The sequence below is a fragment of the Danio aesculapii genome, chromosome 13 (assembly GCF_903798145.1).
Source record: "Danio aesculapii chromosome 13, fDanAes4.1, whole genome shotgun sequence".
NCBI lineage: Eukaryota > Metazoa > Chordata > Actinopteri > Cypriniformes > Danionidae > Danio > Danio aesculapii.
Genome location: NC_079447.1, coordinates 39554848 through 39580061, shown reverse-complemented (window position 1 = coordinate 39580061; position 25214 = coordinate 39554848). Strand labels below are relative to the sequence as shown.

Sequence of the window (25214 nt, the reverse complement as noted above, 5' to 3'; positions counted from 1 at the left end):
TCATGACCACAGGTGAGAGTAGGAACGTAGATTGACCGGTAAATCGAGAGCTTTGCCTTTCGGCTCAGCTCCTTCTTTACCACAACGGACCGGTACATAGTCCGCATTACTGCTGCCGCGGCACCAGTGTGCCTGTCAATCTCACGTTCCGTCCTTCCCTCACTCGTGAACAAAACGCCAGGATACTTGAACTCCTCCACCTGGGGTAAGGACTTTCCTCCAACCTGGAGATGGCAAACCACGTTTTTCCGGTAGAGAACCATGGCCTCGGACGCGTCAAACTCGGCAACAAACTGCCCCAGTGCATGCTTAAGGTCCATGTTCGATTATTGTTATTATTATTATTACTATTATTATTATTATAATTATTATTATTATTATAACAATATAGAATATAAAAATATAAATGTACAGACCATCTACAATAATCATTAAGAATTTTATTTTATATGTTATTTTAGTAATTTTATTACTTGTATTAGTAGTAGTATTGTTGTTGCTGTTATAAAGGCATAGTATTTATAAGTTGTTTATAAAATAATAACAATAATTATTGTTGTTATTATTAATGATTAAATCACAATGAATGAATGCATTTATTTAATATATGATAATATATCTAATAACTTACTTGATTATAATCATTATTTTTATTATTATTAATTGTATTAATTCTGTATTATTATTATTGTTACTATTAACGTTGCTGTTATTGTTGAATGTAATAATTATTGCATAATTATTAATACTGTTATTATTATAAGTAGTAATAATAGTAGTAGTATTTGCGATGTTCATTTACAGACACCCCACATATTTTGGCAATGTGGTTATATAAAAAATGTTGGTATGATGCTTCTGTCTTTATCCAACTCTTTAATTTTAATTTGCATTTTGAACAGATCATTTTTGGATATTTTAATTATGATAATCTGAATAATGAAGTTTTTGTTATTATAATCTATTTATTTGGTTGATTTAGTTTCATATTCAAGTGTAAATTTTACAACAAAAAAAAACTTCTACTTTGTTTTATGAGGAACTGAGAAAAACTTTTGCACTATTCAACATAGTGCTAATAGAAAGACCATTAAAACTATCCACTGTTTGTAATGTAAAGGCCCTGCTTGTTTGTAATTGTGAGAATTTTATTTAATCATGTATACTCTTGTTTTTTGTGTTTGTTTTGTTTCTTTATTTTTTGTACTGCTATTATTATTTACCTTCTATCATCCTGGCATTATATTGTTTGTTAATAATATTAATAATAATAATAATAAAAAACAGAATGCAAAACAAACAATCGTCTTCCCAAAGATCCTCATTAGACATAAACAAAGAGAAAATCACTATACACAGTGCTGAAAACCAAAACCATATCCAAACTATATACTTATGAGCATAAATCTGTAATAATGCAGCTTGTTTAACGTCAAGCTAAAAATATGCGGCGCCGTGCGTTTGTTGACACGCTACTACGTGTTAATTCTGCGACGGGAAACGAATCAGTGAAGGACACAGTATGGACGAAACTGCCGAAAACACGTGAAAAAGATTATCACTATGACTTGATTTACATTCAATGTAAGTACATCATCTAATTGTAAAGAACCAAAGATGTATAGTTCTAATAAAGAGCTAATCTTTTGCGCCGTCGTAGAAAAATAGCGTTCACGCAGCGGAAACACACGCAGTGTTTTTATTAACAGGAAGAGCTGCTGACAGCTTCAGTCTCACACAAGACCATATACAGTTGTGTAACCGATGACCTTCATTTTAGCCTGGATTAATTTTTTTTCTCTCTACAAGCGTTCAGGTTAGATCTGCCGAAATATTTGCTATTCGTTGCTATGGCTAAAAGTTGAGCGTGAAATACACGAGAAGTGTAATCTGTTTTTGGCTGGCTTACTCTCAGCAATAAGCAACAGTATCCAATGTAACAATGTGCGATTATTGATGTTGTTTATTCATGAATTCTTGCTTACAATTATAAGCAAAATAAGCAGACTATACAATTACGCAATGAAAAGAAGGTCGCTAAAATTACCATGCTTTTATCTTACATTTGTGGTATTTTAACGTACATTTACCAGGTAAAATTGGTTTTATATTCGCACATTCGTTCAGTGACAACTTGTGACGCGCTCCCTATATTCTGTACCATGGTGCTTTGTATATTTGACTGAAATCACATGTAAATATGACTTCAAAACAACATTAGCACTATATTATTAACTGTGAATGTTGTACTTTGACAGTCGCTGGCTGTGAATATGATTTCATCATTAAGAATTTGCAAAGAATACTTTTTTGAAATTATATTATTAAAGAGAAAGTCTGAATGTGTGAATATTAAATCTTCCCTCAAAACGTTAAATCATATACAGTAAAATTATTTATGTAGTAGTCTACTGTGGTGTTACTATATATATATATATATATATATATATATATATATATATATATATATATATATATATATATATATATATATATTAGGCATGGGGCGATAACCGCTTTAAAGGTTTACCGCAGTTTGGAAAAGGTTTTAAAACCACCAATTTTTTCTTATTTTAGAGCAGTGATCACAATACTATATATATATATATATATATATATATATATATATATATATATATAGTCAGACTTATTAAAACCCAAATATTTCCCAAATGATGTTTTACAGAGTATGGAAATTTACACAGTATACCTGATAATATTTGTTGTTCTGGAGAGAATCTTATTTGTTTTATTTCAGATAGAATAAAAGCAGTTTAAAAAAACATTTTAAGGTCAAAATTATTAGCCCCTTATTAGCCCCTAAGTTATATTTTTTCGATAGTCTACAAAACAAAACATTGTTATACAATAACTTGCCTAAATACCCTAACCTGCCTAGTTACCCTAATTAACCCAATTAAGCCTTAAAGCTGTATAGAAGTGGCTGTATAGAAATGTCTTGTAAAACGTTATTTACTGTCATCATGACAAGAATCAAATAAGTCATTTTTTAAAAATGAGTTATTAAAACTATTATGTTTAGAAATGTGTTGAAAAAAATCTTCTTTCAGTAAACAGAAATTGGGGGGAAAATAAACAGGGGGCTAATAAGGCTTCAATTGTGTGAAAAAAAAAAAAAAAAAAAAAAAAAAATATATATATATATATATTTATATATATAGTACGTGGTACCAGCACATAATAACTTTTAATTAAATTTAGTTATTTAATTTAGTTATTTAGGAGCTTTGAGTAAATTACGCTTTAGTAAGCTACATTTGTATTAAAAATTATTGCATAGTCTTTATAGATTAGTAATGTAGACATATGATGATATCAGAGGTTGTGATAATTAGAAGCTTTTATTGTGATATAATAGGATATTGTTGTGATATTGAGATAGACTGCAAAAAAGTGTTACTGTAATGGTTATATGTATTATAGCAAAAGAAGTGTTGTTGTAATGGGTACAATAGCAAAAAAGTTTTACTGTAATGGGTACAATAGGTAAAAAGTGTTACTGTAATGGGTACAATAGCTAAAAAAGTGTTACTGTAATGGGTACAATAGGTAAAAAGTGTTACTGTAATGGGTACAAAAGCTAAAAAAGTGTTACTGTAATGGGTACAATAGCTAAAAAAGTGTTACTGTAATGGGTACAATAGCTAAAAAAGTGTTACTGTAATGGTACAATAGCTAAAAAGTGTTACTGTAATGGGTACAATAGCTAAAAAAGTGTTACTGTAAAGGGTACAATAGCTAAAAAGTGTTACTGTAATGGGTACAATAGATAAAAAGTGTTACTGTAATGGGTACAATAGGTAAAAAGTGTAACTGTAATGGGTACAAAAGCTAAAAAAGTGTTACTTTAATGGGTACAATAGCTAAAAAAGTGTTACTGTAATGGGTACAAAAGCTAAAAAAGTGTTACTGTAATGGGTACAATAGGTAAAAAGTGTTAATGTAATGGGTACAATAGCTAAAAGTGTTACTGTAATGGGTACAATAGCTAACAAAGTGTTACTGTAATGGGTATAACAGCAAAAAAAATGGTTACTGTAATGGCTATAAAAATAGAAAAAAAGAAATCTTTGTGTATTACTTAAATATGTGAATGTTCAGAGTAAACAAATGTTTCAAAGATTTTTTGAGTAAAATACAACAATAAACTGTACAAGATTTATTTCATCTGGCTGTTTTAAAGGCCTAAATCTGTTGAGATAGTTTGCCCAAAAATGAAACTTCTGACATAATTCATTCATCCTTCACTTGTTCCAAACCTGTTCGAGTTTCTTTCTTTTGTTGAACAAAAAGGAAATTATATTGAAAAAATATGTCAAAAACAGCCATTGACTTCAATAGTATTTTAATAATTCCTACTATGGATGTCAATGGATGCCAAATGTCTTCAGAATACCTTGTTTTGTGTTCAACAGAAGAAAAATATTCATTTAGAATGACTTTAACTTTTTTGTGAACTATTCGTTAAACTTTTCCCCAAACCAGGCACTTGTAAAGTGATAGATTTACAGCGGTTTATAACTGATATGACTTTAGTTGTTTAGTCCAGTCTTTGGCACAGATCTGCTGAGGTGTAACAATACAAATGCTGTGTTTGTTTACTACATTCCAGTGTGTGAAGACATGAATGTACTGCAGTCCTGATAGCGGCCATCATGACGACAGAGGCTGTGTCTTCAGGGGCTCGACCTCAGATCCCTGCTCCTGTGCAGAGAGACGGATACTACTGGTTACGCTCTTTTGCTGCTGGAGGTGACTTTTCAAACACAGAATACTGATGTACTGAAATCTGTACGTTCAACTACAAGTATAGCAGAACTGAAGTTAATGGGATTGTTCACCTAAAAATGAAAATTCTGCCATTATTTACTTGAAATAGGATGATAACCGGTTTCAAGGTTTACTGCAACAATTTTCTGTTATACCATTTCAAATATTTTGTTTTTAATATTGTTTCTATTAAGATGAAACTAAAATACATTTGTAATCAAAAATGTATCAAACGATTCAGATTCAGGAAGATCATTCAGTGTTGTTGCACCAAAGCACCTGGAACTCTTTCCCACACTCATTCCGCAGCATCAATAATATTTCTAAGTTTAAGTCTCTTCTTAAAACTCATTTATTTTCTGAATGTCATGATCATTAAGTTCTGTAGCTGTTGTTTCTGTTTCCGCTTTGCTATTTGTTGTCTTGTATTTGTTTCTTATTTTGTTTGACTTTGTTATTGTGTTGTTCTCCTACTTTTGTACTTTTGAAGCGTTCTTGGGCAGTGGAAAGGCACTATATCAAATAAACATTATTATTATTATTATTATTATATATAATTATTATATATATATATTAATATATATAATTTAAATATATATTATTGTTACTATTGTTATTATTATTATTACTAAAAATAAAAGGTTTATTCAGTTGAACAACAACAGTGTTTTAACAAAAACAAGTATTTTTGTTTACCTTACCAAAATATATTTAATTTATTTTTATTAAATACATCTTTATTCCTGTTAGACATTTTAAAAATAAGATTTTTGTTATTATTGCTTAAAACATTATTATCATTATTCGTAGTAGTAGTAGTCGCCATTGTTTATTATTATTATTATTAGTAGTAGTAGTAGTAGTAGTTGTAGTAGTATTAGTAGTAGTTGTCGTAATATTAGTAGTAGTAGTAACAGTAGTACTAGTAGTAGTCGCCGTTGTCGTCTTATTATTAGTAGTTGTAGTAGTCGCCGTTTTCGTCGTATTATTATTATTATTAGTAGTAGTAGTAGTAGTAGTAGTTGCTGTTGTCATTGTATTGTTATTATTATTATTATTATTATTATTATTATATTTATTTGTATTATTATTATTTATGAATTAAACCTAAATGCATTCCTATTTTTGTGATCACAAAGGTGTTGCAGGATGCTGTGCCAAATCCACCATAGCGCCACTTGATAGAGTGAAAATTTTGCTACAGGCTCAAAATCCTCATTACAAACACCTTGGTAAGTTCACAATATTTCCAGGTATTTTGCATAACTTGATTATCAGAGGACCTAAGGATTAGATCATAGCAAACAAAAAAATGTTAACCATGATCATACATTGCATGTTTCTGCAGGTGTGTTTGCCACACTTAAGGCTGTGCCGAAAAAAGAGGGTTACCTTGGACTCTATAAAGGAAATGGAGCTATGATGATCAGGATTTTCCCATATGGAGCCATACAGTTCATGGCTTTTGATAACTACAAAAAGGTGCCTTTAGTCACCATTTACTAACTCATTTTCGGGAATAAGAAACTAATCGTGTACATTTTCAGTAGTGTGACAGTTGTTCAGATACTGTTGTTTTTCCAGTCCCACTTTAGCAGTTTTAGTCACATTATTGCACAGTATTGCACAAACAAATAAAAATAGGCAGTAATCATACACAATCTCCTAAACTCGTCTCAAGAGAGACACTAGTCATTTTCCAGATTTGGTTCATTCCGCTAATTTATGTCAGTAAGCTGGTTTACAAGACCATTAAACAACGATTGTATTGGTCATTTTAGGTGTTATTTTTGTTATCAAAATCAGATGACTGTTGTTCAGAAACCTTAACTTTGGGCTTTAATAGGCATTAATCAAAAACTAGTCGTCTAAACTGTCCTTTCAAGTTAAATACTAGGCTAAATTATTTTGGAGGTTTTGTCTATTCTTATAATGTATTTAATCGTGCTAGAATCATGCTAACAACATGCTATTTTATGTTGGAATCATGCTAATTCATGCTGCAATCATGCAAATCTGTGATAGAATTGCTAATGACATGCTAATTCATGCTTTATAATATAATGTTATAAGCGTTTTAATTTAATTTGCTTTTAGCCAACTTGATTTCTATTTCCAACAGGTTTTCTCAAGCCACCATAGTTTGTCCTCAAAGTTTATTATCTAGTTCAAAGACTGTCATCTAAACCGTCCTTTTAAGTAAATTACTACAAATAAAATACTAGGCTAAATTATTTTGGAGGTTTTGTCTATTTTGAAAATGTATTATTTTTTTAATCATGCTAAAAACATCCTAATTCATGCTGACAACATGCTAATTGATGTTAGAATCATGATAATTTGTGCTAGAATCATGCTAACAACATGCTAATTCATTTTAGAAACATGCCAACAGTATGCTAATTCATGCTGGAATCATGCTACTTCATGCTAATCCATGATAGAATTGTGCTAACAATATGCTAAATCATTCTTTATAATATATATGCCTTTTTAATTTATGTTGCTTTTAACCAACTTGATACTTTTTCAAGCTGAATAAACAATTTCAACAGGCTTTCTCAAGCCACCATAAAGTTTGTCCTCAAATTTTGCTATCTAGTTTAAAGACTGTCATCTAAACCGTCATTTCAAGTTAAATACTAGGCTAAATTTTTTTGTAGGTTTTTTTTCTATTCTAAAGATTGATTTAAAGGATTTGGTTTTTAAAAATTCACAGATTTATTTTAGAGGTAGTTCTTTGCTATTTTATGTGTTGTTTTGGGTGTCAAAAATCAACTTTTTTCAGTGATAATCTTTTTAAATACATCTGTAAAAATACTTTTAAATCAGTTATATCATCTGATGCTTACCATTAACCTCATATTTCTTGGAAAACTACAATTTGAAATTACTTCCCTAAAATGAAAATTTTTACACTAAACACAATTGAATGTTGTTTTCTCAATTATATAATTCTTATAAGCTGCTTCTACTGTACTTTCAGTTTCTTCATACAAAAGTTGGAATATCTGGGCATGTTCATCGACTTATGGCAGGATCTATGGCAGGTTTGTGAATGATTCATTTATTTAATCATCCCAAAGTCCTTTTAACCATGTATCTACATGCATAAATGCCTTGTTTTCAGCTGTTTCTCTGCTTTAACTGTCCACCACATTGGATCAAAGTCAGTCTGTGAACCCTCATGATTAAAATGACTGTAATCAAAGTTCTACGCATGTATGATAATTACATCTGCGAGTACAAGGCAACTGCCTTAGTTAACATATCATTCTAACATTATTATAAAAAGAATAAAATTGAATAATGAGTTCATGCAACACATTCTCATTTCTCATCTGTGAAACGTTGTTCCATAATGTACATGTATGTATTTGTACAGCACAGATTTCATTCATTCATTTTCCTTCTGCTTAGTCCCTGGTTTATCAGGGGTCACCACAGTGGAATGAACCGCCACTTACTTGACAGATGTATTTTTAATTTTAGGTGGTTTGTGAATGTGTTTTATGTTTGGTAAAATACATTTCTAATTGCATCTTTATTGATTTTCAACTAATTACACTGTCCTGCCACAATTGGTGGATTTAGAGGTTTTTGCAACAAAAAAACAAGTGGATTTAGCTGGTTTTGACGCAAAAGAAAATCTACCTTGTTAAAAACCAAAGAATTGTCTAAAGTGACATTTTTGAAAAAAAAAAAAGGTATTTTATTTACTAAATAATAACCTTATCATTACCTATAAAGTGAAACTTCTGAACCTAATCAGAGGAGCCTGATAGAAAATGCTCATTTACAAGAAAAGAGGTCTGATGGATTTAGAAGGTTTTTCATCTGAAATCTTCATACATATACATATACATACATATATATATATATATATATATATATATATATATATATATATATATATATATATATATATATATATATATATATATATATATATATATAAGCAACGCGGTGGCGCAGTAGATCCAAGAAGGTTGCTGGTTCGAGCCTCGGCTGGGTCAGTTGGCATTTCTGTGTGGAGTTTGCATGTATTCCTTGCATTCGTGTGGGTTTCCTGTGGGTGCTCCGGTTCCCACAGTCCAAAGACATGTGGTACAGGTGAATTGGGTAGGCTAAATTGTCCGTAGTGTATGAGTGTGAATGAGTGTGTATGGATGTTTGCATGGGTTGCAGCTGGAAGGGCATCTGCTGCGTAAAAACATAAATAAACTGGATAAATTGGCGGTTCATTCCGCTGTGGTGACCCCGGGACGAAACCGAAAAGAAAATGAATGAATGAATGAATATATATACATACTAAGACACACACACACACGCACACACTCCGCCCACTTTATTAGGTACACATTACTAGTACTGGGTTAGACCCCCTTTTGCCTTGAGAATTGTTTTAATCCTTCGTGGCATATATTCAACAAAAATTCCATGGAGATTTTGGTGTATATTGCCATGATAGAATCACGCAGTTGCTGCAGATTTATTAGCTGCACATCCATGATGTGAATCTCCCGTTCCACCGCATCCCAAAGGTGCTCTATTGGATTGAGGTCTGGTGACTGTGGAGGCCATTTGAGTACAGTGAACTCATTGTCATGTTCAAGAAACCAGTCTGAGATGATTCACGCTTTATGACAGGGTGTGTTATCCTGCTAGATGTTGCCATCAGAAGATGGGTACACTGTGATCATAAAGGGATGGACATGATCAGCAGTAATACTCAGGTAGCCTGTGGCGTTGACATGATGCTCAATTGGTACTAATGTTCCCAAAGTACACCACCCCCACCAGCCTGAACCATTAATACAAGGCAGGATGGATCCATGCTTTCACGTTGTTGACACCAAATTCTGACCATCTGAATCAAGACTTATCAGATCAAGCAACTTTTTTCCAATCTTCCATTGTCCAATTTTGGTGATCCAGTGCGAATTGTAGCCTCGGTTTCCTGTTCTTAGCTGAATGGAGTGGCACCCGGTGTGGCCTTCTGTTGCTGTAGCCCATCCTCCTCAAGGTTTAACTTGTTGTGTGTTCAGAGATGCTCTTCTGTATACCTCAGTTGTAGCGAGTGGTTATTTGAGTAACTGTTGCCGTTCTGTCAGCTCGAACCAGTCTGGCCATTCTGCCATGTATTTATCTACTTTGTTTTTTCCACTGCAGGGATGACTGCAGTTATTTGCACCTATCCACTGGATGTTATCCGAGCTCGCTTGGCATTTCAAGTGACAGGACACCATCGGTACACCGGCATAAGACATGCCTTTCAGACAATTTACCTTAAGGTATTACTGATACAAACGAGTATAATTAAGAAAAAATCTGAGAATTCTTTGCTTTTAATGACAGTGTTTTTTAATCTTTAAAGGAAGGAGGAATCTCTGGTTTTTACCGTGGTCTGACACCCACAATCATTGGCATGGCTCCATATGCAGGTATCTTTCTTGTATGTGATTTTCTAGTATGTATATGTAAAACTGCAAAACACTTCCTCAAATCACTGTTTCTCTGTGTTCCAGGCTTTTCTTTTTTCACATTTGGTACACTGAAGACTTTGGGTCTCACTCACTTTCCAGAGCAATTGGGAAAACCGTCTCTTGACAACCCTGACGTTTTAGTGCTGAAGACTCAAGTCAATCTGTTGTGTGGTGGAGTTGCTGGAGCAATTGCTCAAACTATATCGTATGTTTCCCTGGGTTGTTAATGATTCTTTGTAGCTTTCTAGTTTTTAGTTAAAGATCAAAACAATACTGTTACATGTATTTATGACCACTATTTATGGCAAAATAGGTTGAGATGTCCTTAGGCTAGGGATATTCAATTAGTTTGTCATGGGGGCCAGTTCATGAAAAGCATCCCAGATGAGGGGCCGGAGAGATATGGCTTGCGATATGAGTGATGACACAACAACATATAAGAGCCCATATGTTGTATTTTTGCTCCTTAAGACACCCATGTTGGCTTTTTCTACATTGAAACGTTAATATGTTGTATTTTGAAACTACAAAACATCAGTGCATTGTACAATGTGGCTTTTTTTACAAACATATTCAAATGTTGTATTTCAGAATACAACAAAATCAGCGTATTGCTCAAGTAGGCTGCATAACAATGAAGCGATTATAGATTTTGGATTTTGCATTTATTGAATTCAGAACACTGCTAGTTTAGAAAATCACTTAAAAAACTGCTTATATTTTAAAGTGTTGTTCATTGCTGCTCAATAACCAAATACAGCACAAAATATTATTAATAAAAACAAACAATAGTCTATTTCTCTCTTTGGACTTAAAAATAAATGAAGTTTTTAGATTTAAACATGAGTGATAATTTTACAATAAAAATAAATGACAGAACAATTAATAAATAAATAAATAAATAAATAGTAAAAAAATTGTATTTGTCGAATGTTAATTTAAGCTACATATTAGCTACGGATTTAAATGAACTGTTGTTACTATCTGCGTTCATACATGCATAATCATTTTAATAATTTGTAGTAATTCGTCTCTTTTGTTTACATTGCACTGAAAGCCTCTCACTCTCACCACTACAGCGTGAAATAATTTCTACTGTCTGCGCCTGGAGGTCCGCTTGTGAGCCATGTGCGCACTGCTCCCAATATGCGCACGTCTTCATTGGAAATAACAAACTTGAGTGCGGAAAAGACGCAATATGGGAACAGCCTGCTGCTATAGTTAATCCAATGTGCGTGCGTATTAACCTCGGTAAAATCTCGGAACTTTAAACTAGCACACAGTTGGCATAACTTTGTTCAGTTGCAGCAGTTTTGTTCCGTGCAGCTGAAACGTGGCGTTGAGAAGTCTTCACGATTAATTAACCGCAATGAATTTAAGCGCGGTTAATAGTGAAATCGGCTAATCGTTGCATCCCTATTAACGATATCAGTGCATTGTACATTGCGTTTGTTACAAACATATCCAATGTTTTTGGCTGCTTGCGCCACTCGCTTATTGTCACTTGACTCTCTCTCTGCGCAGCCTTCAACTGCAGCTCGTGCTGCATTGAACAGACGCACATCACTTCAAAACTATAGCGGCCATTTTTCGACTGAACTAAAACATATTCATATGTTATGTTATGAACTGCGTACCAATTAGGGATGCAACGATTATAGATTTTGGTTGTACGATTATAGAGGAATAATCACAGTTTCATGTTTATCACCATTATTATGCATTTATTAAATTCAAAACACTACTAGTTTAGAAAATCACAAGAAAACGGCTTATATTAAAATGTTGATTATTGCTGCTCAGCAACTAAATACAAACAAACAGTAGTCCATTTCTCTCTGTGGACTTAAAAATGAATGAAAAAGTAAGTTTATTTTTTAAACAAAATGTATTTTTGATGTCTTGGTCACACTATTTGTAGGGCCGGAACAAATTGCCTCGGGCCGCCAATTGAATAGCACTAGGCTATTTAAGAGCTACAGGCAAATCTAGTGAAATATGTGAACATTGGTCTGATTTTATTTTGTTTTTTACAAGATTAAGTTCAGTAATCCTTCATCAAATTCATCAATGCATAAAAATGCACCAAATAGCAATGTTTTCTGAGATGTGTAATACACATAAACCTTTGCTTCTAGATATCACATACAGCTGCACTTCTAGGTTTTCAAATCATGTTTTTTTAATAGAGATTCTATTCTCCTGATTCTGAAGAAAAATATTAGTACAGTATATACTAGCACAGTATATTAGCACAGATAGTCTCATCTAATTGTAAATTATTCTAACAAAAAACCGTTTTAACCGTATATTATTTCTGTGTCACATACATTTAAATAACAGAGTATAACAAAGTCTTGGGGTTAAAGTTGACAGATTGGTTATACATAATTGCATTTATTCAATTTAACATACTTTAAAAAACAAAAACAATAAACAAACATCCTTTATCAAAATAGGGAGGGAGTGCTAGTGTTGAAGGATTAATAGAGAAGTATATCAATGTTTGTGATTTATACATATCTAATTTATTAAATGCATTAATGAAGTAAACATTTTGACAGCCTCTAATGAAGTGTTACTTTTGTTTACTTGGTTTGCCTTCTTATTTCATTGACAGGCAATTTTGTTTTGGAACATTAAATTATTATTTTTTTGTTTGTTTGTTCTGACTAGATTTTTCACAAAATGTATCCTCTTTATTTGATTACATAATTTAGTTTTTTAATTTAATTTTTTATTCGCCTTGTGACTTCTTTTTTGCCAGCATGGGTTATATATTAATGTTGCTTAAGTAATATATTTTGTGTCATTTTTATGCTCAGGTATCCTTTAGATGTTGCCCGGAGGAGAATGCAGTTGGGTGCATCATTACCTGATCATGACAAATGTTGGCAAGTATCATTTCATTTCGATTTTGAATGTTTAGTTAAACTGTATGCAAACATATTTAGTTCGAATGTGGAAGTTTGAATTATCATTAGATACAATTTTTACAAGGAGAGTAGTTTGATGGACATTTTTAAAAAGGTACCTCCAGGAAGAATCTTAAATTATTTATCAAAAATTTAACTAAAAAAATCATATTTAACTTTAAATATATTTTTGTGTGAATTTTATTTATTTATATCCTATATATTTGTCTAAGTAACTTTTTATTGTAATATGAATTTATTTTTATCATGTAATATTTTTATGTATATTCATTTTGCCATGAAATAGCCATACGTTGCTCATGTGGCAATAAATAAACAATAAATAAATAAACTGAATGCAAACTGTACAATTTATAATAGTCCTTTAGGATTGGTTGAGGCATGAGAATCATACATTAAAAATTGCTAAACATAATCTTTTGTAAGAGAATCACTAATCTGTGACATGTTCATGACAGTGAGCCTCATTCACATGCATACATAAAATGATGGCTAGAAAGGAAGACACTCAATAGTGATATTTTTATCATGTTTTGGCTTTGGGGGTCAGGGGAAGGTCAATAAGGGAAATAAAATAATTCATGTAGTAAGTGGTTCTTGTTTGATGGTTGTTTTGAGTTAAGCCCACTGCAGGACTGTGACTCAAATAAATTTGATTATGGCGGAATTTCATATGAGGTGAAAAAATTATTTTTATTTGATGTTTGATATATATTATCCATTATTACTTAGCAGTTACTGTTCAGACTTTTGCCATGATTTTCAGATGGACAAATTGTGGCTAATTCAGAACAGCATACCCCTGTCTTGAATTATAAAACAGTTATTGTTTTATACAATTGTTATATTATACAATAGTTATTGTTATATCCAATGTTGACCAACAGTGGACAATATCATTAAATGTCATTTATTTCTCTAAAGGCGCTGCTAAATTATTAGCATCATTATTCCAGCCTCCATGATTCTACAGAAGTCATTGTAATATGCTGATTTGGCACCCAGAAATGAAAATTGATTATTATTATTATTATCATCATCATCATCATCATCATTGTTAACAGCAGTTTTGGTTGCTTAATTTTTTTTATCAAAACTGTGATCCATTTTTTTTTCATTAATTCAAAAGATATATTTTGTAACATTTATTAATGTCTTTACTGTCACATTTGACCGATTTCAGTGTGTCATTGTGAGTAAAACCATCCATTTTTATGGGGGTATCCTAATGCACAAACTTTTGAATAGTATTCATTCATTCATTCATTCATTCATTTTCTTTTCGCCATTATTAATTTGAGGTCGCCATAGCGTAATGAACCGCCAACTTATCCAGCACATGTTTTACGCAGTGGATGCTCTTCCAGCTGCAACACATCACTGGGAAACACCCACACACACGCATTCACACACATACACTATGGACAATTTAGCCTACCCAATTCACCGATTTAGCCTACCCAATTCACCGATACCACATGTCTTTGAACTGTGGGGGAAACCGGAGCACCCGGAGGAAACCCACGCAACGCAGGGAGAACATGCAAACTCACACAGAAATGCCAACTGACCCAGCCGAGGCTCGAACCAGCGAACTTCTTGCTGTGAGGCGAACATGAAATATGTACTATTAAAAAATGTAATTAGACACACTTGTGCTTAAAAAAATTTAAGTGAAGTTTATTTATAAACTAATTTCGAGAAGATCATATGATTCTTTGCGGCTGGTCCCACAATATCCAATTTATGATTCACCAATCAGACGATTCCTAAGCCACTATAAATAACCTAAGTTCCATACAACAGCCATCTTCATTTTGAAGAATCCCCCCTTCCACCCCTATTCCTCCTCCTTTCCTAGATGGGTGGCACGGTGGCCCAGTGGTTAGCACTGTTGCCTCACAGCAAGAACGTCACTGGTTCTAGTCCTTACCAAGCCGGCTGATGTTTCTGTGCGGAGTTTTCACATTCTCCCCGTGCGCACGTGGGTTTCTTCTGGGTTCCCCGGTTTCCTCCTACCGTCCAAAACCATGCAACTTAAGTAATTGACTAATCCAAATCAGCACCATAGACATGCTCCTAGTAAGTAGTTATCTCGTAAGAGTAATCACTATATGTTCATTAGCTCTAACTCCCCTCTCGCCTTGCAAACGGGAGGGGGCCCCGGGCTTGAGGATCTTATGAGCTCAGGGCTCTCTCCCGGGTCAGCATGCCAAACAAGCTTTATAATCAATCATCAGCTAAATGTGAACTCTTAAAATGTACCTGGAAAGTGCTTGAGAAATACTTTAGACTTTGGAAAAGGTATAAGAAACCTGAATGAGTATGTAGGAAATGGACTTTCTTAGTTTCAAATGTTATTTTTGTTTGTTTTTGTAAGGTCTACTATAGATAATAACACGAACTCTGTTTGAATAATTCAAAACATAACAATTTATTAGTCAGGTAAATGTGTATTATGATAATTCATTAAGTCAATTCATAAACGATCAATACAAGACATCAAATTATCAAAGATAAATCCAAGATTAAAGATGCATACCTGACTTCAAAATATACATAACATGGAACATGAAGATCCACGCTACGGGTTAATCTAGGTGCAGAATCGCGCCGAACATTTAGAAACATTCCCTTAAGTAGTCAATCCAAAATCTCCTCGAGGAAAGGGTGTGTTGAATAACAAAAGGCATTTGCATTTAGTGGAAGAGTTTCTGCCTATAGGCATTTGAACAGAACCCCTAGGTAAAGGCACACCCTTCGCAGTGGTTGAAAAGATACCTGAAGTTATAAATCTATTGTTTTGATTGTCTATTTTTGAGGCAATGAGACCATTGTACCAGTCTCACTGAGACATTTCAAATGATATCAAACATGATAAATGAAGTCACTTGGATTAATATAGAACATTCATACTTTGAAATGACCACTCTGTGGGAGTGAGTGAACAGGGGGTTTTTCGGGAGATGTTTCAAATGTAAATGAAGGAAAGGAGAGGAGCTGGCTTTCCCGCATTCCCACCTGGTGGGGTTGATCCAATTCTCTCTGTGTTTCTAGCTCATACTTGAATTGTCAAAGACATCAAAGTATTTGTGGTATCTCAAATCTTCCATTTTCAACCTGTCTATGATCACTAATATGATCTTTCTTTATATTTTTTGAGCAGCAGCCTCACCAAAACCCTCAAGCATGTGTACAGCCAGTACGGTGTAAAGAAAGGCCTGTACCGCGGCCTGTCCCTCAACTACATCCGCTGTGTCCCATCACAAGCCGTTGCCTTCACAACCTACGAGTTTATGAAGCAAGTTCTTCATCTAAACTAAAGGAAACAGTGACTGAAGCCTTACAGAAATGAACCCACACCCCTGGCGAAATCCCAGCAGCCTGCCATTCCAGAGGCCATATCTTAAAGAACAGATAAAAACATCAACACCTGCCATCACATATTGAACTATATGCCTTAACTAATCACTCATATACAGTAAGCAAACAGACTGAACAATTACGTCTTTTACATATAAGCATTAATGCTTTTAACTATGACTGATGATGTAATTTTTTATGTCAAGAACCTAAATTGGGAAATCGGTTTTGTTTGCTGAGTTTGATTTACATGTAGCTTCATATTTCAGTCACCTCAAGTCTTATTGACTGATTGGTGTTTGTTTAAGTGATCAAGATGACTTGTCGCTACTGTTTTGTTAAAATAGTGAATGGACGAAAGTGTGTATATATAATTTCTATGCAGTATTTAGTCACATTCGCATGCTGACGTTACTGTGGCTCATTTTTAATATCTGATCAATGCCTTACAGTTGGGATTAAATCACAGTCTCTCTTATGGAAGAGAGCAATCATGTGAGAATGTTTGTGGCGATGGAAAAATCATAAGTGATGTATATTAATCTGTTAAATTATTGTTGACTGATTTGTGATGGGAACAAGTGGATCCCATGAATACAATAATGTAAAATAATAATAAAAATAATCATAATGACTTTCCATATCTACGTATTTTTCTATATATATGTCAACAAAAATGTTTAATTCAGTCTGTTATGAATGTTATTTGGGAGTAGTGCATGTCCTATGCATGGACTTTTACTTTTTGTCATATTCATTGAATTTGAGCAGGCTAAGTTTCTAAAAAAAATTGTCATTGTGTTTTTTTTTTAATAATCAGGAACATAAAATATTAATTATTTATCTTTTTGGAGGTTAAAATATTGGTACGGTGTAGTCTAAAATATTATACCCACTGTCTGAAAACTAAAAGATACTCTAAATTCAATCTTTTTATTTGACGTTTGGTAGGATGTGATTGGTAGTTTACAGAATAAAGCTGATTTCATTCTGCTCACACACAGAACTGTGAATCATAAATTCTAAATACTGCTTGTATGTTTGTGTATAGTAATTTGTTTTAATTAATATGTGATTTTTAAAAACAAAATTTTTATTATGTTTAATGGAAATGAGCACTTCAGTCCATTTTGCTTTCTAATGTAATAGTTTTTGCCATGTGGTGGCAGTGTTGAGTTTATAAACCACGTTTTAAATGAGCTTTTAGTTTTTTCAAGGGGAATTTTTACATGTGTGTGTGTACATTCAACAGAGACTGATGATGATATAGTTTTGTAAATTACTGTATAGAATAATGCAGTGTTAAAGATTGTGATTCGATTATTTTAATTCCGGTTTCTTTGCACTAAATCACTAGAATATGAGCTCTGTCTTATAACCTGACTGAAAACAAGAACGTTTATCTTGCTGCTTTTGACAAATCACCTTTATTTAATGTGTTATGGCAATAAAATGATTGTTATTTTTACATGACGAGGGAATATGTAATATCGAAGTGGTTAATAACAATGTTTTTGTAAATGTGATTATGCTTCGAAGCATTAAAAATAAATAGAAAAGTTGTCTTGTGCTTTAGTTTATCTTTGTTGCGACTAACACTTACAATATTATTCAGTGCTTGATCTTATTCCACAGTCGTCATTTGTCATCTGGTAGGATTTCCATAATATTTCCTCATTTGTTGGCCTGCTTATGCATTCACTATGGTACCCCTCACCATATTTGCATTTATTTCCTCTTATGTTAATAAGGAACTGTTGTTTGATATTTTGTCTCATTTGACTGGAAAATATGTTAGGCTACAAATTAAACTCTAGTCTGAACATATGTCTATATGTCCTACTCATAACAGTAAAACAAGGTAGTTTAATGGCCTTTAAAGTATTTTAAAGTTACACACAAAAGCATTCAGAAGTATTGGAGTTAACAATTTACTTATTTTATATTATTTATAGTAATTTTTTTACTAAACAACAAAAGGAAACAAACTAAAAATCCATGAAAATGAAATGACAGAAACTAATGTATAACTGTAGGTGATGTTTATATAGATTATCATCCTTGGTGTGAAAATGCCTTAATACTTTCACTTTTTATTACCGATCATTTGTAGCTATTTTCAGAACTGTTTAAACATTGTTAATAACAGTAAATGTTACTTGAGCACCAAATCCGTATGTGATTTGGCAACAGCCATCTTTATTTCAATAGCGCTTTTACACTCTCAGAAATAAAGGCATGCGAGCTGTCACTGGGGTGGTACTTTTTCAAAAGGTACAAATTTGGACATAAAAGATCCATATTAATACCTTGAGGGTATATATTAGTACCTAAAAAGTACAAAAGTGTTCCTCTTAAAACTTTTAGGTACCAATATGGACCCTTCAAGTACAAATGTGTACCTTTTGAAAAGCTATCACCCCCAGTGACAGCTCGCGTACCTTTATTTCTGAGAGTGTACAATGTAGATTGTGTCAAAGCATCTTAACATAGAAGTTCTAGTAGATTGAAAACTGTTTCAGTCCAGTTTTCAGAGTTGAAGTTCAGTTCGGTGTGGTTTAATTTTCACTGCTGAAAGTCCAAACACTGAAGTGCATATTTATCGATGCGCAGCTCCACAATTCCAAACCATGCAAGCCAGTGGCGATAATGGCGAGGAACAAAACTTCACCAATTGACAAAAGTGAAGGAAAAAAACTTGAGAGAAACCAGGCTTAGTTGGGCATAATTTCTCCTCTGGCCAAACGTCTTGTGCAGAGCTGCTGTCGAGGTGCTGGAGGCTGGAGTACTCTGGACGTCTATCATGGAGAAGCTGGCCCACAGGATCAATGCATATGTCCATCATATGCATCAAAATCATACATTTTCTCTTCTTTATTTGTGTGTGTGTGTGTGTCAAAAATCATTAGTACAGATGTTCAATGCAGATGTTTTGTAAATTAAAATAATAATAATAATCTGCATAAATTTTAAAAACTCATCTTTTGATTAGTAATGCTCAGATAGCATACGGATGTGGGCCACTTTAGGCAGTTATGCGGCACTGGTGGTTTTCCTTCGGCCCCTGTACAATGGAAAAAGGGGGCCAAAGATTTCAACTTATATATGGCCCATTTAAGGCAAAGATTTGGCACTTATGGCAAAATGTAATCTGAATGTGAGCCTAATGTGGCCCATGTGAAAAATGATAAATTTGGCCCAAATGACGGAGGACTAATGTGGGCCACAGTTGGCAAAAATGTGGCATAGTCGTTTAAGGGTAATCTAGGTCTAAACCCAAAGTGGCTCACATGTGTAGGTGCAAATGTGGCCTAGTTATCTTAAGACATATGTGGGCCACTTTTAGCAAATATTCGACACAGTAAGCTCTGGCTAATGCGGCTGTGAGCCTAAAGTGGCCCAGAGAAGATATGGGAAATGTGGCCCAGTTATTTTAAAACATATGGGTACCACTTTTGGCAAATATTCGGCACAGTAAGCGCTGGCTAATGTGGATTTGAGCCTTAACTGGTCCAGAGAAGATATGGCAAGTGTGGCCCAGTTATCCTAAAACAAATGTGGGCCACTTTGGGCAAATGTTTGGCACAGTAAGCTCTGTCTAATGTGGCTGTGAGCCTAAAGTGGCACAGATGAGATATGGCAAATATGGGCGAGTATATCTCTGGCTGATGGTGTGAGCTCAAAGCAGCTTAGGTGAGATGTGGCAAGTATGGTACTGTTATTTTAAAACATATTATAGGTCACTTTTGGTAAAGATAAAGTACAGTGATCGTTTGATAACTAAAGGGGTCAAACCATAGCTCTTTGACATGGATATGGGTAGTAAATTTGTGGCCCAGATCTAGCAAACAGGAGCTGACCACCCTGGAGCCATCATTCCATTTAGTATGTGGTCAGGCTGTAAGTGTCTGGTGTGGGCTGGATCTGGGCCAGGATAAAAGCAAACTGTGGTTCAGAATAGGGTCAGTTCTGGTTCATTTGGTTGAATTCTGGCTGACATGTGGTATTGCTTTGGCGTATTTTTGGCCCAGATCTGACAAACAGGAACGGTCCACCCTAGAGCCATCATTCCATTCAGTATGTGGTCCAGATCTGGGCCTGAATAAAAGCAAACTGTGGTCCAGAATAGGGTCAGTTCTGGTACATTTGGTTGAGTTCTGGCTTATTGATATGGTTTAATTGTGGCCCAGATGTGGCAAACAGGAGCAGACAGCTCAAGTGCCATCATTCCATGCGGTACTGTATGCTGAGCATTGCTGAGAGTTATTAAACCCTCGGATTACTTTCAAATAGCCTAATTATCTCATCCTAATACTGTCATTGCTTATTTATTCAACTTTTTCAAAGAAAAAAAAAGGACAATCATCTCAAATATATCTGTATATATATCAACAAATCTGTTGACTTTTATCTTCTCCATCACATTTCAGCCATTTGGCAAATGAGCATCAAAATATTTAAAACATTAGTGTTTATAAAATAAACCTAACACAGGTGTTTTCAATTTGTAGAATTAATAATAACAAAAAAAAAAAAGATTAAAAACAAAGTAGCAAAACATTTGCTAAACTCTATTTATACTTTGTCTTCCTGTTAAGAATGATAGTTAACAGCATCGGATAAACACATGCTGCACGTTCTTGAGAAACTCATTTGAGAAAACTGAAGTGTGAAACGTGTGAAGTAAAAATAAAATACGACAAGAAGAGCATCTTTAAAAAATAGTTCATCAATTACGAAATTATTTCTCTGAGACATAATACATAGACATAAATCAAAAAGGTAATAGAGATGCATGGTGTCAGTCGAAGTTCTTCGTATAGTTTATATTTTGCATAACTCTGGTTCGGGGTTGTACTCTATCACACATCAAGATCTCATCTATAGTTTCCGCGTCTGTTTATCAGTGTGTGTGTGTGCGTGTGTGTGTGTGTGGCTTGTGGCTGGAGTCAGTTAGTTAAAATGGGAGAGAAAGAAGAGGAAATGCAGTGCGACTCTTGAAAAGCCCACACACGTTCAGAGTTCCTCTCCTGCTTGAAAATGCCCAGCTACACGGTGACTGTAGCTACTGGCACTCAGTGGTTTGCTGGCACCGATGATTATATTTATCTTACTCTGGTGGGCTCTGAGGGCTGCAGTGAAAGGACCCTGCTGGATAAACCCCTCTACAACGACTTCGAGAGAGGAGCGGTAAGGAGCTTATTTTATCCATATGGAAAAATAGTATAGTGACCAACTTACTGTAGCTTTTGAACCAAGTACTAGAATTAATCTTTTGAGGTAATTATATTGTTATTGTGGTGACACTCTAATATTTCATCTATAATGTATACCCTAATCTATAAATCAAGTTAATGTTTTTGTTTTTCATGTGAAGAAAATGTTTATGTTTTATAAAGAATAATGTTTTGTTACAGTATATTGTACATGAAAAATACTATGCTTTTTCAATTCAGAATCTCATGTTTAATGCAGTGTGGAGACTGGAACTTGTGTTTGCGCTTTGTGACATATTTTAGCACTTTTTGAGTGAACTTTTGTCACGCCCGAAAAAAAAAAAAGGTGCAGATTTTTGTGTGTTTTACAAACAATTTACATAAATTACACAAAGTAAATAGTATGATGTTTTTGAACCATACTATAGTAGTGTATTTTATTGTATATTTGATAGTATTTATGGTATAACTTCTGACTCATGAACTGATTACTGAACATGAAGAGTACTGAACAACACTGAAACAAAACGATGTCTGCAAAATTGTTGCAAACAATTTGTGTTGAATTTAAACTTATTAAATTTAGTAATGTTCAACTTCATTTGTTTGTTTAAATCCAGCCCAAATAAATTGTTTACAACCACTTAACTTGAAAAACAAATAGGAATCATCTTTGATTATTTTTTTCAGTGAACATAAACAGTTTTCTACAGTATAGTGTGGTGTATTGTAGCATGACATAATTTTAGAAAACATAGTACATTATTGAGTAATTTGTTTACATTTCTATAGTTGTTGTATTATCACAGTAAATATAGAATTACCTTAAAAGATTAAAGCAATGTTTTAAAATTATAGTATGGTCCAAAAACTGATAAAAGTTACCATAGTATTTTTTCAAGTAACTAGTGCTTCTTTGGATGACACATTGAAAACTTAGTTCTGTGACAATAAAGGTGTTAAATTATTATGAAACTTCCTTTTACTCTTTTATTAAGGTTATAGGCAATGCAAGTCCAGAATTTAGCAGTAGCAAGCCTTTCACCTTTGAAATTAATCAAGCTTGTTGTCTCCCTGGTAAAAAAAATGATTTGTTCAACCTAGTTAAGCCATCTTGTTGCATTGACTCAGTTAAGTTGTATTGACTTAATTCTCTAAGCTTTCTCAACTTAAAATGTTAGTTGTCAGAACCAAATAATTGACCCCAACTACTTATTTCAAGTTATCTGGACTTACAAAGTTTAGTTTTAATAGGTTAACTTACATTATCAATTAGCAGAACTTGCCAGGTTTAGTTTAAATACATTAAATTAAATAGACTGAACTTAATCTACGTTTACTCAATTAGAAACAGAACAGACAACAATACAATACACATTTTATTAAAAGTCTTAACTCCCAATTTAGCAATAGCACACAATGTACTTTACAATATTATTGTAATATTTATATTAAAATTATTATTATTAGGTAATTTTACTAATAAACTAAAAGTAATCTCAAGAGGAAGAAAAAAAATTACTGGAAAACTCTAAAATACACTATACAACTAACATGGCTCTTGGAAAAAACGACACCAAAACTTGGAAGATTATAAAATCTAATCTCAACATCTTTGTTTCAAGGTTTTTTAATTCAATGTATTCAACAGATATCTGGTCCAATGTTCATCAACATTTTCTGATATCATCCCTCTGCTCAGCTCTTTTTCAGAATCTGTGTGCTGTATAAAAAATGCCAAACAATAACGTATTTCTTTCTTTACATTACAAAATCGAAAACACTAAAACTGAAAGACATAAACACAACATGTACACCAAATCTTATTTACCTACAAATCATTTCTGCACGATTGCAGTGGCAGTACCATAAAGATGGCATTATGGTCATTGATTAAGACCCTGAGCCCTAATAATCAACTATAGATCAAAAATATCTATAATTCGATAATTGTGTAACCTTTTTACTCTTAGTATGTATTTATACAGCACTCAAAAATGACCAAACTCATAAACTGAGTCTTTATAATCAAAAGATAAATACAAGAGCAATTAAAAAATTTTTGATTCACAAAGAGAAAGAATTAATTTCTTCCATGTAACTCTAGCCTTTGCTTAATAAGATCAGACCCTTCAAAATGTCTCTTAAATGATTAATTTATAGTCATACATATATACATACAGTATAACCCAGTTTTCTAAAAGATTCTAATGGTTTCCACTGCACAAACAATTGAAACCATTACAATCCATCAATTTTAAATGGTTAAACAGTGAGTTAACCATTAACCATAAAAGTTACCCATTAAACCAGTACATTTTAATGGTTTATAGGTTGTTCTGGGAATATTCCTTTAGGATTTATTGGCTTTTACATGCCACCAATAGACAATTATCAACTGAGACCCCCAGGACATTTACAGATTCCATTGTAATCAATGTAATATCCATTATAAACATTAAAACCATTACAAAACTATTAGAACTATAACTTTTTTAGTTATAATAATCAATGCCACAAACAAATAATACCAGAGCATTAAAAGTTACAGGAATCAAGGCTTGTCATTTTACTTCATGAAGAAAGAAGAAAAGGTTTATTTCAATGTAACTTTATTTATAGCTTAGCATTATTTGCCTAGTATGTTCAATAACATATTTTTATATAATGTTTCATAATATTGTCATATCCCTTTTGACCATTCATGAACATGCATTTGAGTTATATATATATATGAAGAGTTAGATGCAAAAATCTTTAAATACCATCTAAAATTTTCTCCTAAATGAGCATTTTTATCAGGATCCTGTGTGTAGATTCAGTAATTTCCCTTTTACAGCAACAGGATAAGTCCTTCCCATGGTCTTTAAAGTGAAATTAGACAGCAGTATGAGGTTTTTGCATCTGAACTCTTCTACCATTTAAGCTAATTTCAAACCGTTTGATTCTTTGGATTTAAAATGGCAGAAAGTGCACAATAAGCTCATCCCAGCAAGCATATTGGATGTTTACAAGACATCTAACAGACATCAAAACATAGATGTATGTGCTAAAGCAAGGCTAATTTGGGCTGCCAGTGAAAATCTAGTCGACATCTAACAATAGTCCAAACTAGTTACTAAATATGAAGTGTGCAGTCTGTCTAATCTGATCAGTCTGTTTTTTGATGTATTGTTTAGATGTCTATCTTTTCAGCTAACAGCCCAAATTTAGCCTTGTTTTTTGTCACTTTTATACAAAAATGTTTGCTGATAAACTGAAACTTGTTGAAACTTGTTCTTGTATCTTTAAATAGTCAAGCAGCATACAGTTTGAAGTCAAGAATTATTAGCCCCCCTTTGGATTTTTTTTTTTCTTTTTTAAATATTTCCTATATGATGTTAACAGAGCAAGGACATTTTCACAGTATGTCTGATAATATT

At 33.2% G+C, this 25214-nt stretch overlaps 1 protein-coding gene across 2 annotated transcripts; it reads left to right on the top strand.

Annotated features, from left to right (window-relative positions):
• Positions 1-1496: 1496 nt before the first annotated feature.
• LOC130239898 (solute carrier family 25 member 16-like) lies at positions 1497-17210 on the top strand. Of its 2 annotated transcripts, none has more exons than XM_056471269.1 (10): positions 1497-1584; positions 4634-4773; positions 5931-6023; positions 6140-6273; positions 7778-7841; positions 9964-10085; positions 10169-10235; positions 10320-10482; positions 13103-13171; positions 16380-17210. In XM_056471269.1, exons 2-10 carry the CDS (start codon positions 4677-4679, stop codon positions 16534-16536), a joined length of 966 nt encoding a protein of 321 aa, XP_056327244.1. In that variant the 5' UTR covers positions 1497-1584; positions 4634-4676; the 3' UTR covers positions 16537-17210. The 2 variants fall into 2 exon arrangements, with proteins under 2 accessions (XP_056327244.1, XP_056327246.1); XM_056471271.1 differs by lacking the exon at positions 1497-1584 and adding an exon at positions 1713-1816.
• The last annotated feature ends 8004 nt before the right edge of the window (positions 17211-25214 follow it).

What these genes read in the sequence shown, in the direction of transcription:
- LOC130239898 (XM_056471269.1), top strand. Translation starts at nt 4,677, where the DNA reads ATGACGACAGAGGCTGTGTCTTCAGGGGCTCGACCTCAGATCCCTGCT. An exon ending in CTTTTGATAACTACAAAAAG is followed by an intron (nt 6,274 to 7,777) that starts GTGCCTTTAGTC and finishes CTGTACTTTCAG; the next exon opens with TTTCTTCATACAAAAGTTGG. An exon ending in TATGGCAGGATCTATGGCAG is followed by an intron (nt 7,842 to 9,963) that starts GTTTGTGAATGA and finishes TTTCCACTGCAG; the next exon opens with GGATGACTGCAGTTATTTGC.